A 19,535-nucleotide genomic window follows, 5' to 3' on the forward strand; every position below is an offset into this window, starting at 1 on the left:
GACGGTCTCACACAAGTATAACCTCAATGCTGGATGTTGTCCCAATTAATGTAGATTATTATTTATAATATCGTCTTTAACATATTTTAACAAAATAATAATTTGATTGGAATGGGATGCTTTATTTCTATGGAGTCTTGAGTTGTAAATTGGGAAGAAGAGTTTGAACAATTCATTCGAATTTGTATTGAATTCTTGGAAAATAAGTTAACTTCTATTCTATTTGAAGGAAGAACCCATGGGAGTCTTGGGTGTGCTGGTCAAAGTCCTTGTTATACAACAATTATGAAGACTTGCATATTCTATTTATTTATTATTATTATTTTTTTAAAATATCCACGATTCTATACAATGTATTATCTATTTTATACGTTTTCAAATAATTTTAGCCCAAAAAATTTAAGTCTTTACCACCAAAATTTGAACATATTACCATTTATTTAGAATGGTAGTCGAAACTTGTATATTCTATATTTTTTACTCAAAAAATTTAAAGATCTTTTTTTTTTTAAGGACGAAGCAATCCCAACAACCAAACATCTACTGGTCAGTATGCACACAATGAGGTCGCGGAATTCCAATCGCATCACTTGAGAGAAGATTCAGAATGTCCTGAGGCGGATGCTCGTAGTGCAACGACCCACGTTCCATTGAAATGTTGGTTCTTGCCATGGATTCACTTAGTTTTTAAGATACATTAGAACATTCTCAATAGTTGAGGTTTTTTTTTTTTTTTTTTTTTTTTTTTTTTTTTTTTTTTTATGGATCCAAACATTCATATCATTATCGATTATTTCACTCAATCACAAAAAATTTTCTTCTAATTAATTTTTAATTTTTTTAAAATTTTTTATGGACACACCATTTTACTACACTATATATATTTTAATTATTTCTTTATTTTTTGTGATTCTAAAAATTATAATTATAAAATTGATCCAATGTCATTGATAATTATAAAATTAATAATAATATTACTGATAATTATGAAAATTTAATTAAATTGATAATTATAAATTTAATTATATTATTAAATAAAAAAATTAAATAAATTAACTTGGAATATAAATTTAAAAATTACTGAGCATGTTAAATTAATTTTTTTTTTTAAAAACAACAACAAGAAGTTGACCGTTGCATTTTGCAACGCCAATTGATTCAGAGTGACCGCCAGCTGGCGGCTACTCTGAATTGTCCAAGCGGGTGCATGCGCTGGTGGCCCGTTAGCATAAATTGTGTTCTTTTTTCTTCTTTCTTTTTTTTTTTTTCTTGCAAAAATTAAACTTTGCAAGAGAAAAAGTCAATAAAAAATCAGTTATCCTATTAATTAGATAAAAACAACAAGCTAACATTATTGCTCTTAAATGGTCAAATTAAAAATTGATGATTAAAATTAAGAAAAAAGTTTATTTTTGGTCCCTTAACTATTGTATGTGTCAAATATGGTCATTAACTATTAATATTTTCAAATTTGGTGCATAACTATGTAATTTGTATCAATTTGGTCATTGACTATTAATATTTTCAAATTAGGTGCATGAGTATGTAATTTGGCTAGAAAATTGGACGGTATGACCAAATGTGATACAAATTACAAAATCATGCACCTAATTTTAGAATATTAATAATCCTATGACTAAATGTGATACAAATTACATAATCATGTACCTAATTTGATAATATTAATAGTTAAGGATCAAATTTGATTCATATACAATAATCATGAGACCAAAAGTGAAATTTTTTCTAAAATTAATAAATGTCAATAATCAATGAACTATTTTTGGTCTAATTAAAAGTGATAAAAATTAATAAATACCCATAATCAAAGGCCATTCATGAAATTAACTCTATAAATAATTAATTTTTTGTTATGTAAATACTCATTCCTGAGTCCTGACTGCCATTAATTAATTGTTTAATATACATAATTTAAACTATGCTTCCAAAAAAATCAAAATTGAGCGAGGTGATCCAGTAGGCAAAATTCGACTCTCACGTATTTAAAAGTCACGAGTTCGATTATTGTCAATTGCCTCCCAGACTGAAAATTGATATTATATGCTAGATATTGCTTTCAAAAGTATTATGAACAGCTAATCAACATGCAGCCACTATACATATTGGAATATTAAAGAACAATACAGACAAACAGCCCCTACCCTAAGATACTTCCTATACACAAACACAATTGGGAGGGTGCAAGCTGCAACTTGCATTACAACTTGCAATTTTCAATTTCAATTTCCAAACTTATGATTATCTAAAACGTGTTCATGGATCATGGGGCACAAATGGAAGCCGAAATCAAGTCAATGCCAAGCTGACCTGGGTAAACTATAGTTGCTTCACTAAGTGGAGCTGTCATGATTGAGCCATAGATCCATAGTTGCCTGATTGAGATTGAATGATCGATCGTTGACGTTCACTAGTACAGAAAAAGTCATAGGCGTTTATGAACAAGACGCTAAAAGCCCAGGCAACGTTGTCGGGGGGGTATTGATTCGTGGGGCAGTTTAGTTCAGGATCATCTGGGGTCAATCCAGCTTTCTGTCATGGTGTTCACCGAGGATTGGGTGGATGAAGAGGGCTGAGAGTAAGGTGTAACGCCGCCACGATTAGGGTACGAGCCGCTGGATGCTGCGCTGTTGGATGTGAGGAAAGGCGGCTGTGTTGGCTGGGGAATGTCTTGGTCACCACTGATCATCTTCACCACAGCAGACATGGAGGGGCGTAGCTCGGGTGAGGCCTGCACACAAACTAGGCCTATTTGAAGCTGCCTCGTCGCTTCCACTCGGGCTCGTTCTTCCAGAGAACCATCCACTGCTTCATACAGTTTTCCAGCACGAAACAGGTTCCAATGCTATAAAACGAAAACACGAGTTCATTTCATAGTCTGTTGTGGAATTCGCGAGATACTAATAGCATGTTTGGTTCGCGGTGTAAGCTTAGAATGAAATGACATTCACGGGAATAGGCCTATTTCGTTGTTTGTTAATGCTTTTTATTATCGGGATAGGTATTCCAGGCATGGAATTAGGCTATTCCTGAATTCAGGAATAGGCTATGAACCAAACAATAGAATACAATTCATATTCTGTTCCTCGCCTATTCCATTCCATTCTATATTCATCCTGTGAACCAAACATTCTGTAAGAGTTTAGTGAAAGAAGTACCTGTTGCAGGAGAGAAACGGAAGCCTGATAAAACGAGCTATTCTTCTTTCCAGAGACAACTTCAATGACTAGAACCCCGAAACTATATACATCCGCTTTCTCAGTCAATTTCCCTTGAACTACATATTCGGGAGCCATGTAACCCCTAGTGTTTAAATGCTGATCATTAGTACAACGAGTAAAACGAGACATATATAGAACAGATAATTTGGGTCCCGGGTTCACAGCATTGAATGTATAGTCTAATTGTAAAGCTTGCTAAAGAACGATAAGGGGAAAACGAGATGAACTCACAGTGTGCCAGCCACGGCTGTGCTAATATGGCTCTTATCCTCGGGGAAAAGCCGCACAAGACCAAAATCAGCAATTTTTGGTGTGAATTCCTCGTCTAGAAGCACATTGCTTAGCTTTATGTCTCGGTGAATGATACATAGCTCGGTTTCTTCGTGGAGATAAGCCAAGCCCTCTGCCGTGCCCAATATGATTTTGTACCTTTGCTCCCAACTCAAAGGTTGGTGGTTCTTTCTGGCTGATCCATCAAAACCATTCATAAACCATCAGCAATGCAAACGATAAAGCAGCAGCCCGAGTTAATACTCATAAGCTAAGACAAAACTAAAACCGTGGATAAGAGACTAACCCGAGGTGTAGTCATAAAGGCTTTGGTTGGGTACAAATTCATAAACGAGGAGACTTTCGGGCCCTGTGATGCTGCAGCCTAGCAGCTTCACGAGGTTCTTGTGATGGATGCCGCTGATCAGGTTAACCTCGTTGAAGAAATGATCTGCCCACTGCGTCGTGTTGAAGAAAAGCCTCTTTATCGCCACGGTTTTGCCATCCGGCAAAACCCCCTATAACACATTACACACACCACTTGTAAGTGTTTATGCACAAATCTTTTAAACAACTACGAGAAACGAGAGAGAGAGAGGGAATTGAATACTTTGTATACACAACCAGATCCTCCCTGCCCCAATTTATTCGAATCATCAAAGTAATCTGTAGCCTTCTCAAGCGTTTCATAAGAAAAGTTGAGCTTCGATTTGTTAACCGTTACCAGCATAGCACCAAGCCGCTTTCTTTCTACAAAATCAGAGCAAAAAATTGGATTCAAACCCAAATTTATACCAACACCAAACTGTCGAAAAAAGGAACAAATGTTCAGACTCTAATAAGCACCTTTCCTCTGCTTCACAATCCTCTTCCTAACAATGAAAGCAACAGATCCTAGGATAAGGAGGAAAGCAAAGGAACCAAATGTCGTGGCCAGAATCACTGGCAAGTGATTGGATCTTCCTGTAAACAAATGTATAATGTCATTGGTGCATATTCATTTCCCATTAAACTATTCAAGATTCATTTTTTTTTTTTTCTTTTAGCATCAGTTAATGAAGTTATGAGCCTCCTTTATAGTGTATATAGCATAACAGCTCATCCAATGTTGTCAAACTGCTAATCTACTTAGTATTAGCCATTCAAATCATACCAGATAGGGACAACTCCAGTCAAGTTGGTCGGTCTGATTGATTGGTAACCGCATGGTTTCAAGCTCAATCTTTTTTATCTGAGTCTATAAGTTATGGACAATCTAAACCGGTTTATTTCCTTAATGTTCTTTAAATTCAAGAAACATATTACGCACCTCCACTTTGATTTGTCGCAGGAATGGTGGAATTATCATAGAATTTCTTTGTCGAATACCTCATATAACACCCAGCATTCAAGACCCTTCCTTCTTCCTTAGGAAGACAAGAACCAATCTTGGAAACCGCGGCGGCCAAGCAATCGTCGCAGGATTTTCCTCGCACAAACTCCCAGCACTGCGCCAGCCCGTACACCGTCGAATTTCCTCTTCCGACGGCCGCCGTGAAGAACCCATCATTCGCCGCCGCTTTCCGGCCCAATTCACCCACCAACGCCGCCGCATTCCGGCGGAACAACCCCGAATTCCCGCCGAAATCCTCCGCCCCGCAGACCGTCTTATCCGAAAGACTCGAGCTTTCGTTAAAGAACACGTAATCATCGTACCTCACGAAACACCCGTCGTAAAACAGGCGGCCGCCGCGAACCAGACGCTGGAACGGCAAGCACCGCAGAATCTGGGTCTTGCACTGGGCAAAGCAGAGATTACAATCCGTCTGCGACAAGTCCTTCATGCACTCCCCGAACGCGTAAACCGTCGCGTTCCCCGCTCCGATGACCGTTTCCCCGTATTTCTTCGAGTCGACGAGCGGCGTCAAGGCGTCCAGGGCGGCCACGAAGTTGGCAACATATGCCTGGCGCTGAGATTGCGGCGCCGTTCTGTTGGTGCATATCAGAGCCGCCTCCGACGCTCTTGGGTCGGAAACGGACCGGTTTATGGACAGGAAGAAGATGAATAAGAATAACCATTTCGACAAAGATGCCATCTTCCGATTCATCGTATCAGACTATCGTGGCGGAATCTATGGATGACAAATGGAACAGACAAGATCAGAGGTTTAGGAATTTCAGAAAAACAAACTATGACGATAATTGATTGCGAAACAGCGTTTTAGTTTGGTTTCTAGAAGAGAGATCTCTGTACGTATGGGTTATGGAAGCAAGTCAGCAAGGACAGCAGCTTTAAGTTTGCGGGTTTTCGAGCAGGAAGACGAGTTTGAGGGCCCACCAAAAGGTTTGACTTTGCTGTTCCAGTCTTGTTGACTCGTTATATTGTTATATTTTTAAAAAAATATATTTCCTATAATTTTGTTGATCTCTTGTATATTCTATCGTTTCCCATCCAACCGCGTAGAAGGAGCTTGAAGGTTCAAGTTTCATTAAAAAAAAATCTATAAAATAATCCAAATCTATAAAATAAATGACCCCAGGTGATGTCGTGATGATGCTGAGTTTTTTTAATTGCTAGCTAGTCAAATTTATTAATAATATATTATTTAATTAAATGCGACATAAGTCATAGTAAGTTTGTTAGCTATAGATACATAGTTATGAAATCTATCATTTTGATCACTAGTTAGATGTCTAAAGTATATTATAATTGTTGTTGAAGTTTATCTTTTATTGTATAAGTTGATTTGTTCTGCATCAATTAATTAATTAATTAACCTATGATAAATTTTTGTTCAAATTGATATTTTTAAAAAATTTGTTCGCGACGTAGTTCACTTAAAGTTTCAAATAAAATATCTTAGCTTCACCTTTCACGTACTAATAAGTACTCCGTATCTATTAATTAGTTACTTTAAATTGTATAAAATATTGTATATTATATTCAATAAGGATAACACGTCTTATTAAAATTGAAGTTAAATATAAAAATATAATTATAAAAATACACAATCGTATACAATTTTATATTTAGTATTTTATAAATTAATTTTTAATGTATTACATGTTTATTTTAATTTTAAAAAATAAATTTGTAATATACTAAATATATAAGTGTTTCAGGTGTTAGAAAATTTTGTAGTAAATAGTAATGGGATAAGATGTTGATTAAGAGCAGGCTTGACTTGTTCAACAAAGAATAAATTAAAGGAAGAGAGTCCATGGGAAACTGATCCTATTGGACGGTGTGGGAGGATTATAAATTTATAATTATGGGTCTTTGGATTTTTCTTGCTTGCTTTGAGTACACGATATGACTCTGGAATTTGAGTTGTTGACATGTTTATCATCATTTACCAATTTTGGTATTATTATTTTTGACAAGTTTGTTTTTTATTTATGAAATTGTTTGTAGTTGTTATAGTGTGAAATTAGATTTTAGTCGGTAAAAGATTATAAAGAGATAAATTAATTTAGGTTGTTTATATTTAACTGGATGTTGAGTGATTTTTATTTCATAAACTTAATTAGTAAATGATCATGATGAAGTAAATCAATATAAATTATTCATAGTTGATTGACTCAAATTAAGAAAATTAGTAAACATGAATTAAACTTAAAACTTTGCAATTATCAAATTAATTGTATGACCAATTTTATTGAAATTGCTCTAATTATTGACAAGTTTATTAATTAAAGGCAATCTTAGGCTGTGTTTGGAAACCCGGAAAATGACTTCTGGAAGTCATTTTCCGAGTTTTTGGTGTTTGGCTACACCTGGAAAATCCAGTCAACGGAATCCATTTTCCGTTGACTGGGGAAAATGAGGCCAATTTGGCGGAAAACGACTTCCGCCAAATTTGGGCGGAAGTCGTTTTCCGCCTCTTCTCTTTCTTTTTTTTTTTTTTTTTTTAAATTCTATGGTTTCCGGCGGAACTGGGTTCCGCCGGAAACCATAGATATGGTTTCTGGCGGAATTGGGTTCCGTCGGAAGCCATAATTTTTTTAATTTTTTTTGATTTTGTTTTTGTTTTAAAGATTTAAAATAAATTTTTAATTTAGAATAAAATAATTAAAATATTTAATTATACCATTCTACTCTCATTTTCCAGAAAATGAACCAAACACACCAAAACAGTTTTCCAAATGCAACCAAACACTGGAAAAGGAAAATGTTTTCCGGAAAATGACTCATTTTCCAGAAGTCATTTTCCTGTTTTCCAAACGGACCCTTAGCAAAATTTGTATTAATGATTTTTTGGGCAGCTGGAGTCCAATTTTGAGGTATAAAAATATAAAATGTAACTGATAAGGTAATGATAAATCGGCAAATTATGTTGTTCATCCGTGGATGAAAAAACGACGTCGTTTTGCATCAAAACGCGCGTCCTACTTTAAAAAAATCATTTTCGATTCCCAGCAATAATATTATGTTATTCATGTTTTAATACATTCATTCTGAATTTTTAGTTATGAAATTCTGGATGTATAGTTATGCAATTCTGGATGTGTAGTTATGCAATTCTGGATTTATAGTTATGAAGTTATGGATGTGTAGTTATGCAATTGTGGATGTATAGTTATGAAGTTATAGATGTGTAGTTATGCAATTCTGGATTTATAGTTATGAAATTATGGATATGTAGTTATGTAATTATATTCTGGATGTATAGTTATGAAATTAATCAAATTATGAATGTGATGAAATTATGGATGTGTAGTTATGCATCTCTGTTTTTTTTTTTTTATTTTTAAGTTAGACGTCAAAACGACTGTCGTTTTTGCATCCGTATGCACCATGCATGGTGCATACGGATGGACTGCATAACGATTGTGATAAATCGCTCAAAATCAAATATTTCAAATCATGTTTAGAGCCATTCAACTATCTACACAATGCTTTGAATTTGCATAGAAATCGTTTAACCAAATGGTCGGCCTTCTGAATTTGAACTTGCTAAATCCATCAATTCAAGAAATAAATAATAATATTAGGTCTTAGACCCATATATACTTACCCGACTAGATCAGAGTTATACTTGTGTGACACGTCTCATAGATCTTAATCCGTGAGATTGGTCGAATTGAATCTATTTTATATGATAGCTGCTTGGTCGGTTGTCATCGGAGTTGGTCGGAGGGTCATCGCTCTGAACCCTAGTGACTTACTATTATAGGGCATGAATCAGTTTTTAGAATTCAATGCACTAAAATGACATGTTTATGGATTTAATTGTAACTTTTAAAAATTTAGGGGCCTAATTGACTTTTTGAGTAAAGTTTATATTAGGTGCCTATTTGACTCTTTCCCTAATATTTATATTTTTTTTCTGAAAATTTAATACCAATATGAAATATTAAATAAATAAATTGTTATTTATAATAGATATTGTAATATTTATATGTGAAATTGTGATAATATTTAGGATAAAAGGATTGTTACTAATGATAAATATTGTGATAGTTACAAAGTGTAATAATTATAATATATATAAATATTGTAATACTTATATGTGAAATGTTAAAGAAATTGTAATACTTATTCTATATATAACTCGAGTACCACGGAACCGGGTCAAACAAATATACAACCCAACCTGACCGACTAGAATATAAAATATCCGATAAGCCTGATAGGGCTAGCTTGAAATCGAACGGGTGATGATCCGATTGACATCCCTAAACTGACGGGCTTAACTAAAATTCTGTTGAAAAAAATTGAAAGTATAAATTTCTAGTACAATAATCATGTTCCACCCATTCAAACACTTTTTGGCATAATTGGCATTCTCAGCTCTTGGTTGAAGAACAGGAGATGTAGGGTTTTTCGTGACTAATTAATGTTTGAAAAGGACTTAAACCAATCAAATAACTAAACACAAATTAAAAACTTGGCCTCTAAAATAATAGCTCAGATCATTAAATTTATTAAGATACTATAAAATCTTGAACGAGTCGAATCTGACCTAAGAATATAATAATTTATAAACATCTAGGTTTTAAAATCTGCTTGGATTTGGTTTGATTATATTTTTCAATTTTCATGATAAAGTTTGATGAAAATCTTGAGCCGTTTGTATCTGAATATCATTGGTATAGTAAGTATAGTGTGTTGGTTGCGTGATTGGAATTGAAATTGTTATATGCGACATATTCATCGAGATGTAAAATTTTCTATAAACTGAATGGTAATATATGTGATTGGTGGACATTATAATTTAGGAATTTTAAAGGACTTGGCAGATGGGAGTAAGTAGCTTTTATCGACTAATTATATGAGGGTGCATGTCACCTCTATATTTTGTTTAAGTTTGTTGTTTAGTTTGTTTGCATCTTCTCATTTCTAATTTGTCACTTATTTTTTTGTATCCCATTTGATAGAAAACAAGAGCGATGAAATTTAGAACAAGGTCTACTATATATCTTGAACAAAATTAAAGGTATACTTTATCACTAAATTATCTATCAAATCTCAGTCACTGGGGCATTATTTAGTGTTGAGTATATAATATAAAAACATATAATTAAATATTCAATCCAACTATTAGCTTAATTAAACTTTTACAGGTCGTTTGGTTGGAATGAAGGAATTAGGGTGGAAAGGAATTGTAATTCGGTGGGAAAAGAATAAGGTAGGAATAAAGTAGGAATTCAAATTGCAGTGTTTGGTATGCAAAATAAGATTACAGGGAATTGAGAGGGAATAAGTGATGCAATGACTGAAATGACCTCATGTATTATTAATAATAATAGATGTCAGGGACAAAAATGTCTTTTCAATCTCCAATTCAACGCTGAATTACAATTCTTAGGGTGGAGTCCGGAATTGCAATTCAACATTTGGAGGGAATTGCAATTCGGTGGAATTGCAATTCCCTCCAACCAAACGGCGTAATTGTGATCTCCGCGGAATTGCAATTCAACTACACCTAAACTACCTCCAACCAAACAGCCCGTTAGTTGAAATGGAGCACATGCTTCAATTTGATATCAAAGTTGATCCTACGCCAAAGGTCAATGGTTCAAATTTTCAAGTTACCTGATGAAAATAGACTATGTCTACGTGTTACTTAGAATCTGTCAAAAGTAACCAGCTCACACAGAGATGAAACACATGCTTTAATTTTTTCTTTGACATTTGGTGGGTCCCACGATGAAAAAAAGTTAGTTGGTGCTTGTTTTGCGCACTAGTAGCACCTAGCGCCCATGGGTACGGGTGCGCGAAAAAAACAATAGTTGAAAATTTTTCAAATGAAATAATCTACCGCTCTAATCGTAACTCATTCAAACAAGCCTTCAAAAGAGCGATTAAAAAAGTAAATTATCATAATTACTGTATCAACCGCTTTTCTGAAATCACCCTAAGTAACTTGTTCGGTATTGGAATGCATCATGGGAAGAGCATTTGAATTAATTAAAGGAGTGCGAGGTTCACACTAGACAAACTCCTTTAAAAGGCTTGCTTTCTATTGGGAAAAAAAACATAAAAAAAAATTGGGGGGTTAAATGTTAGGTCATCATGGTAGTTAAGGAGAGATTCTTCTTAACACTTGGGTTTACCTTATTGCTTCGCTAGCTCTTATTGCATGCCACACATTTTTCCTATAATGATGAGTGGATAACGTTTCACAACATATAAACCTTAAACTAATTAACATTCTATTATTAGTCAATCATAACATTTATTTATTTATTTATTTTTTTGTGTAACTTCCACTATCTTCAACTAGTAGTGGAAATATAACCTAATTATATATCCATCTCCTTGAGTCCGCATAAACCAGACAGACAGCCAATCAGCAATCAATGATTAGCCGACCTTAGCAAAAACAAATGCATTATATTATTGTTGGTGATAGGCGAAAAGTTATAGCTAGTAGTGATGATGCAATTTTATTTCTTTATACTTGCATAACAGTTAGCGTTACATTTTGATGGCAAGATATTGGACTCGCGCCGACTCTTCTAGCCGCAGTCCAACAATCTCTTTCCTAATTCAGTCAGTACCACATTTTAATGGCATGATACTGGACTTAGCTCTTCGAGGCGCCGTCCAAACAGTCGTCCTCCCAAGTCCAAACACCTGCCAACCTCAACTACACAACATATGTGACATGTTATCATACCAATTATTAGGACTGGTCAAACGTTTACCACTATGTCAAAAATTATAGTTAATGGTGATAACACAACTTTATTTTCTTATACCTGCATACCAGTCGTCAACGCTACTTTTCGATGGCAGGATGCTAGACTTGGTTATACGAGCCACCGCCCAATAATTATGTTTGTAGGTCTCCCTTGCATTGTTGCAAAAATTGCGCCTATGCACTGGTCATTCGCCTAGATTTTCACCGTAATCGGTGTTCTAGGCGACCTACGCGCCGACTAGGTCGTGCCGGACTAGGCGGCCAATTAGCTATTGTTTTTTTCAAAGGTTATTTCACTCAAAACAACATCATTTTGAGCGAAATAACTCCAAATCATTCAAATCGGTCGCAAACCCAAAAAATGTATTAAAAAAAGAATTTGAAATTAGCTACTTTAATATTTATGTTTTATGAGTGTGACTTTGTGGAATTGTGTTTTGATTTTTTAAAATCTTTATACAATTTACAATTCAAGATGTTTTTTTGTTAATATTTAATATTTTAATATTAATTATTAAAGTATTAAATAGTTTATAATTATTAAATTAAAAAAATTAATTTTTTTTAAAAAAAAGGCCCCTAAGCGCCCCTTCGTGCACCTGAGGAACACCTAGCGATATTTGCAACCTTGCTCTCTTATCACTATCTCAGTCAATCAATCCACATGATATTTCTAGTATAATTTACATATTTTTATGTATTTTTTTGGCTATTAGACAGGAACGAAATTTCGTACACACAATCAAATAATAATTGTAGCCTGTAGGTTTCCCACTAAACGTAACCTAAAAAAAAATGCATTATGCATGTTAATCCAAGGGTGTCTCAGAAATTTGAAGAAATGACAAGGGCATCTTAGCAAACATGGGGTCTGATATAAACTGTCACTGGTAGGTGATGATGACCACCTTAACAGCTTCATCTGCTCTCTGCTAAAAATCTAGTCATTTTTGAAAGACTAGAAATATGAAGAGAAACAAAAGCTCTTCTGTTGTGTTAAGCAGCCTCGTTGTTCTGCTAATTTTTTGTGCCGCATTCTCCATGATGTCTGTTGAGGCCAGGAAAAACCGTCACGCCAAGAAACCCAGAACGCCGCCGCCGCACAAGCTGAAGAAAGGAAGGAGTGATTATCGGAGGAACTTTCCGGCGCCGGCGCCGGCTCCGGCACAACTTCCTCCCGGTAATTGCTATCCGCCGCCGTCCAGCGTCTTCGATATCCTGTCTTTTGGAGCCAAAGGTGACGGCGTTTCCGATGATTCTAAGGTAATATATATACACCAACGGAAATATATAATGTTCAATTTCCATGCATGCAACTTGGTGCATAAAGCCGGCATAAACTCCGTTTGCCTCAACTTTCCCGTTTTTTTATTTTTTATTTTCTCCATTTATTTTCAAATTTGAGAAAAATCTATAGGTAAGAGTGTAATTAGGACGGAGCCACCATAGGGACAGCTGAATTTTTATTGACCCCTTCTAGTTGAGTCTTGTCACACAGAATTTTTTTATATAAATTTTTGTAATAATAACAATCAGGGCTGGAAATTATGGAATTTCCGATTATCTGAAAGTGATTTTAAATCAAGTCGAAAGTCTTGTTTCGACCATTTTTGATATCCGGAAAAATTTTTGTTGCTATTTCAGATCATTTTTTGCTTTTGACTTGATTTAAGATCACTCTCAGGTGGTCGAAAATTTCATAATTTCTAGCAGTGAATATTATTATTTTGAGGAAGGATTCATTTGTTTATTAATTGACTAAAATGTGTAGAAATCTTTAATTATAGGCACTAGAAGCAGCATGGGGAGCTGCGTGCAAGGTCTCTGGGGCAACTGTGCAGATTCCTTCACAGTTTAGCTTTCTGATCAACCCCATAACCCTTCAAGGACCATGCATGCCAGACCTTGTTCTTCAGGTTAATTATTATTATTATTAACTTTCTTTTATTCTTGATTAAATAGTTATATATATATACACTCAGAAAAAGGTACGATAAAGTATATGCATGCTTTGAGTTGCATCATATTATAAACATTAATAATGTTAGTGGAGTTTGAACTTACAGGTGGATGGGAATGTAGTGGCACCTCTAAATGTAGGGTCATGGCCTAAATCAAGTATATTTCAATGGATCAATTTCAAATGGGTTCATAGCTTCACCATCCAAGGACCTGGCACCTTTGATGGCCAAGGACCCAATTGGTGGAAGTTATCTCAAATTCATAGTCTCCAGGTTTGTTCCTAGCTAAAATATAATTAAACGTGTAATATTATTATCAGTTTTAATTAACTTTTAGTTGATCAAGATGAACGAAACACATTTTTCAAATCAGTATTAGAAGTGGGCGAGAGGTCCACATGAAGGCCAGGGTCGTTAGTATTATATGTAAAATATAAATTTACAGGCACACTGCATGCATTACCAGTTTCAATTTTTAGCTGGCACAGAACGTAACACATTTTTTGATTCAGTTATATATATCCCCTTAAACAAAATTTTACAATGCCAAATTATAAACATGTTGAGTATAAATTTTATTCTTAACTCTATCGAGCTAAATAGTTACTAAATTGCATCCATTGTTGTTCATGTTTGCTGTGCATGCAGGAGAAGAAGGCATCCAAAACTATTCATGTAAATATGAAACCTACGGTAAGTTATATATACCACTTCCTATTTAATAATAATAATAATAATAATAATAATAATAATAATAATAATAATGGTTTGATGTTATAACAGGCATTGAGATTTTATGAGAGCACCAACGTGACAATTCACGGCATTTCAATCGTAAATAGTCCCCAATGTCATTTAAAGTTCGACAACTCTAAAGGGGTAAACGTCCACAACATCACAATATCTGCGCCAGAAAATAGTCCAAACACCGATGGCATTCATTTGCAGAATTCTCAAGACGTTGAAATTCATCATTCCACCATCGGCTCCGGTGAGAACTTCATTTTCCGGCCACCTCTTAACCCCACTATTTATTTTGTACTTGTTTATTCAAGATATTTCTTCGTTAGCATTATGATATATATATTTAGTGTGCTATCATTATTTTAAAAAATAAAAAACACCCATACAAAGAGGGTAAAAGAAACCCTAGCTAGTTGCTTGCACGTGAACTTTTTTTTACAGTTGGATATCCACGTCACGTCCTTTCGATTGTCGATTTGTCGCACGTTGTTTCACCACTGAAACGGTAAACGGTCAAGAAACTGAAAGTTGTCTTGTCCCACTCGGAAATTGAGATTTTTTTAAATTGGAAAATGAGATGTTAATTCCGAAAATTAAAGAGAGAGAACATAATTTATTTGAGGAATAAGGTTCAAATTGGCCACTAAACGTAACCTGAAAATGTAATTAGGCCACTGAACGAACAAAAAGTGCAATTAGGTCACTGAACACTCCAAAAACGGGCAATTAGGCCACTGAACTCTCCAAACGTATGCAATTTCACCGGATAGCAAGTTACATCAATTTTAGCAGGTTACCTGCTTACGTGGCCTAATTGCACTTTTTTTTCGTTCAGTGGCCTAATTGCATTTTCAGGTTACGTTCAGTGGCCAATTTGAACCTTATTCTTTTATTTGAGTTAGTTGATTTACTAATCAAAGTTTAGTCGTGTCCTTAGGCATTGTTCGTAAGAGCTTATTTAAGAATTTATATATAATTTATTTCAAGCTATTAATAAGTTATAAGTTTTGTTTGATATGTTCAAAAAATAAGTTAATAGCTTAAAATAAGAGTTTATTTTGAAAATGTATCTTTAAGTATTGTTTAAAAAATAAGCTATGACCTTCCTAACTTTTTTTTTATCTTTATCCTTATTATTTTAAATAAATGACATCTTTTATATTTCCCAATTAAAATATTTTTGGCTTTTTTTCTTCTCCTATATTTTTATTCATCCCCTTCCGCAACTCTTCACCACCTAGCAACTCTTTAAAGTTCTAACTCCAATCGTTCTCTCATAAATAAATGATATCCTTTACCTTTACTAATAAAAAACTTTTTTTCTTTTGTTTTACTTTAATATATATCTCAAATATATTATAAAAACAAAAACTTTTTTTTATAAATTAAATATATCTCATATATTTAATAATATAAAAACAATATAATAATCACATCATTTAAATTTTATAAAAATGTCCATTTTAGTCTTTTTACCTTTATCAACTTATAAAAAAAAAAAAAAAAAAAAAAAAAAAAAAAAACTAATTTTACACCACACATTTAAGCATAATCAGCTAGTTAACAGCTTTTCAATTTTCAGATTCTAGCTTATAGCTTTGCAACTTTCAGCTACCTTTTCAGCTAAGTTTGCCAAATATAGTGTTTAACATTATAATGCTTAGCCATTATTTGCAAATGACAGGTGATGATTGTGTGTCTATACAAACTGGTTGCTCCAACGTTCATGTCCATCATATCAACTGCGGACCTGGTCATGGAATAAGGTAATAGATCCAAACAACTAATATTTCTTAGCTTTTAATATTTCAATTAGAAAAAATTGTGACATTTATAATTCACATTTTAACAACACATATATATAATTGATGGATATTGTTATCAGCTTAGGGGGACTAGGGAAGGATAAAAGCGTGGCATGTGTCTCAAACATCCTCGTGGAAAACGTGGTAATGGAAAACACTCTATACGGTGCAAGGATCAAGACATGGCAAGGCGGCGTCGGATCCGTCAAGAACGTATCGTTTTCCGGCATTCAAGTTTCCGACGTCAAAGTTCCCATAATGATCGACCAATACTATTGCGACAAGCATGCCTGCAAGAACCAAACCGGCGCCGTGGCGATTCAGGGCGTTAAGTTCGGGCAGATCGTCGGAACCTTCGCCGCGCAGCCGTTCCATCTCGCCTGCAGTAACTCCGTCCCGTGCACCGACGTCCATCTCGCCGATATTCAGTTGGAACCGTCGCCGGGATACCGGGGATTCCGTAACGGCCAGTGCTGGAACTCTTATGGGAAATCGCAGGGGCAGTTGTTTCCGGCGAGTATGGATTATTGTCTGAGAAGTGGGAGCTTGTTGGTCAAGAGAATAGCGAGGTCGCATGAAAATATTTGCTTGTGACCTTCGTCACATGGAGGGCTGAAGAGTCAAGTCTGATCTGACCGCCCACTGTGAAAGTGTGGTGTTGTCTATTATGTAAGTTGGGCCTTCGTTATTAGTGGTCTACTGATAAGGACTTGATTTCAAAGTGTTGTTTTTAACTAATGATAACGGGTAAGTGTTTAATTATGACAAACTTGTTAGTAAGAATGGAAAATGTAAAATGGTGTGTTGTGTGTTATTGTATATTGTGAAGAGTTGTGCTATAGGATGCTTTAAGGAGATTTTTATCCATTAACATGTTGAATGATCATGATTGTTAAGGTATGTTGGTTGTATTTGCTTATTACTTATTAGTCAATTAGTAGAGGTGACAATGTGGTCGAAATCTATCTAAGACACTTGTCACATTATTGATTATTAGATACAATTTTAATAAAAAAAAAATAAGTAAATATAATTATTGAACTACTCATAATTACAAATGCAATAACTAATTACAATAATACTTTTATAGGCGTTTGGTTGGAGGAAAGTTAATTTCCATTCCCACATAATTTGAAAGGTCATAAAATTCCTTAGTTTGGTTGGAAAGAATTGTAATTTCCCCATTTTCATGGAATTAAAATTTCTGTCCCTCCGGGATTTTAGGAAGAAAGAAAACTAGTGATGAGATAAAATTGTCCCTCCATTTTTTTAACCTAAAATTAATACCACAACAACAATGGACATTTTGGATTTTATACGACATATTCCTTTTCAATTCCCATGTATACCAAACATTGGAATGAAATTCCCAGTAATTCTATTCCTGTAAACCAAACACTAAAATTTAAATTTCTACTTTATTCCCAGTAATTCATCTCCCATAAAATTGCAATTCATTTCCCACATAATTCCTCCCTCCAACCAAACGCTCTGTTAAAGGGTGTTTAGTTCACGAAATGCCAATAATCATATGTCGCAATAATCTCCCATTCCTTAGGAATATGTAAATTGTCATATTTTGAAGAAGTAATACTACACATATTCTTAATTTTTGCTCTATTTTTTACTCTTTGTTTATGTTGCATGTTTTGAATTATCTAAGAATTAAAAAAAAAAAAAAAAAAAAAAAAAAAAGAAGTGGCATGGCCTCAACGTTTATATATGGGTGTCCATATATCACTTATTCACTTCCCTATTATAGTGTCATACTAAGTAGGTAATGTTATATGCGAACCAAACGAGTACTCCCTACATATCATGAATATAAAATCATTTATTATAGTACAAATTAAAATTAATGTGTCTCAAAAAAAGGTGATTAAGTTGATGGAGTATGATTCTTGTACCTGGATGATCGCAAACTCATTTTTTGTCAAAACCATTTGAATGTAACCATGAGATAATGTTTGTGGGCTAGGTCTCTCTCGTACCTAAAAATATAAATTGATGGTGAGAAACATTGATAATCCAATAAAATTACCTAACTTAATTGTCCTTTCATTGTAGCATCCCTTAGTTCGTAATTGGAATGGGGTGGAGGTTGTGGATGATGGGAGAAAGTGGAGTTTGCACTTTACACCGCCCCATTAATATAATGCAGACGACAACCTTTTCCCATCGCACCCTTTAACTTTATTAATATTTCCCTACTAGCTACAACATAGATGGTGGCAATATATAAATTTAAAGCTATATATTATATTCTCTAATTAAAGTACAATTGATTGCCGGCCTACATCTATTTCTGGCAGCTCATGCCTCATGCATTCATTACCTCCCTGTTTCCTCTTCTTTTTTTTTTTTTTTTTTTTTTTTTTTTTTTTAATGATGAGAAAAACTCGCAATTATTATCTAAGAGTGTATACTAAGTAAGCATCGTTCATGTGCAACAACTCACAAATGGCATATAAAAAATTATATACAATGAGTTTGACCGTACGCGAGGGTATTGACCAGAGTTCATGACCTTTTTATTTTTTTTGGTTCCTAACATATGTGATGCGGTTCCGACCACATTAACTCTTCTTAAGTGATATTTAAATTTGATGAGTTATCTCAGCTTACTTATTGAACACGTATTTTGGGGTGATCGAATTGTTTCTTGAGTATTTAATTACCAATCATTGATACTCTTGTTGAGAATAAAATTAGTCCATAATAAGAAAGGACCTATATTGATATACAATATACGGAGTAATTTTTTTTTTGATATATCCAGAGTTTCCACCCTATAAATATAATATAATTATTCTCGTTCTATTTATCACCCTCGAAATTTTGTTAACTAACGGACACGTACTGTGTGACTGTGTGAGTATAAATGTAACTATTAGTGTGTATACATCCTTCCAAAATTTGGTTAACTAACGTACACATGTGTGTGAGTATATATGTAACTATTAGAGTGATCGAATACATCCTTGCAATACATCGAATGGAGATCGTTGCAGTTGGTACATTGTAAATATGTTTATATGGTAATAGAGTCCATTTCCGAAAGTGAAGGAGAATCGTAATACTAAAGATAATCTTATATGCATAAATCTGTATGTATAGTTTCCCTTTTCTCCTGCCCAAAATGATAAAAATTATTATTATTATTATTATTATTATTATTATTATTATTATTATTATTATTATTATTATTATATATTGATACAATTCAATAGTAGGCTACTATTACAAATTAAAATGAGTCATTTAATTTGCGTCTTAAATAAATAACAATAAATATTCCTTTAAAAAAATAACAATAGATATTTTTATTGCTCTAAACATTCTTTGGATATAAATTGAGTTCAAGTCATCCACATACCACATTGCATA

General features: G+C 34.0%; 2 protein-coding genes across 2 annotated transcripts; one reads left to right on the forward strand and one right to left on the reverse strand.

Annotated features, from left to right (window-relative positions):
- Window positions 1-2,042: 2,042 nt before the first annotated feature.
- LOC109172077 (cysteine-rich receptor-like protein kinase 3) lies at window positions 2,043-5,704 on the reverse strand. Its single transcript, XM_019321243.1, has 9 exons — window positions 4,819-5,704; window positions 4,356-4,472; window positions 4,120-4,259; window positions 3,817-4,027; window positions 3,471-3,705; window positions 3,177-3,321; window positions 2,529-2,863; window positions 2,443-2,486; window positions 2,043-2,412 (listed from the first exon to the last, which is right to left on the reverse strand). Coding segments are annotated over exons 1-8 (1,962 nt in total). The 5' UTR covers window positions 5,597-5,704; the 3' UTR covers window positions 2,043-2,412; window positions 2,443-2,485.
- Window positions 5,705-12,550: 6,846 nt separating this feature from the next.
- LOC109172078 (polygalacturonase At1g48100) lies at window positions 12,551-16,996 on the forward strand. Its single transcript, XM_019321244.1, has 7 exons — window positions 12,551-12,901; window positions 13,426-13,554; window positions 13,705-13,872; window positions 14,248-14,292; window positions 14,383-14,590; window positions 16,028-16,109; window positions 16,229-16,996. Exons 1-7 carry the CDS (start codon window positions 12,605-12,607, stop codon window positions 16,740-16,742), a joined length of 1,443 nt encoding a protein of 480 aa, XP_019176789.1. The 5' UTR covers window positions 12,551-12,604; the 3' UTR covers window positions 16,743-16,996.
- The last annotated feature ends 2,539 nt before the right edge of the window (window positions 16,997-19,535 follow it).

This window comes from Ipomoea nil, unplaced genomic scaffold (genome assembly GCF_001879475.1).
Source record: "Ipomoea nil cultivar Tokyo-kokei standard unplaced genomic scaffold, Asagao_1.1 scaffold0382, whole genome shotgun sequence".
Classification (NCBI taxonomy): domain Eukaryota; kingdom Viridiplantae; phylum Streptophyta; class Magnoliopsida; order Solanales; family Convolvulaceae; genus Ipomoea; species Ipomoea nil.

Coding starts and splice junctions, on each gene's coding strand:
- LOC109172077 (XM_019321243.1), bottom strand. CDS start 5,596: ATGAATCGGAAGATGGCATCTTTGTCGAAATGGTTATTCTTATTCATC. Junction 4,260..4,355: donor GATTGTGAAGCAGAGGAAAG/GTGCTTATTAGA, acceptor CTGATTTTGTAG/AAAGAAAGCGGCTTGGTGCT. Junction 4,028..4,119: donor GATCTGGTTGTGTATACAAA/GTATTCAATTCC, acceptor AATGTGTTATAG/GGGGTTTTGCCGGATGGCAA.
- LOC109172078 (XM_019321244.1), top strand. CDS start 12,605: ATGAAGAGAAACAAAAGCTCTTCTGTTGTGTTAAGCAGCCTCGTTGTT. Junction 12,902..13,425: donor GCGTTTCCGATGATTCTAAG/GTAATATATATA, acceptor CTTTAATTATAG/GCACTAGAAGCAGCATGGGG. Junction 14,293..14,382: donor ATGTAAATATGAAACCTACG/GTAAGTTATATA, acceptor ATGTTATAACAG/GCATTGAGATTTTATGAGAG.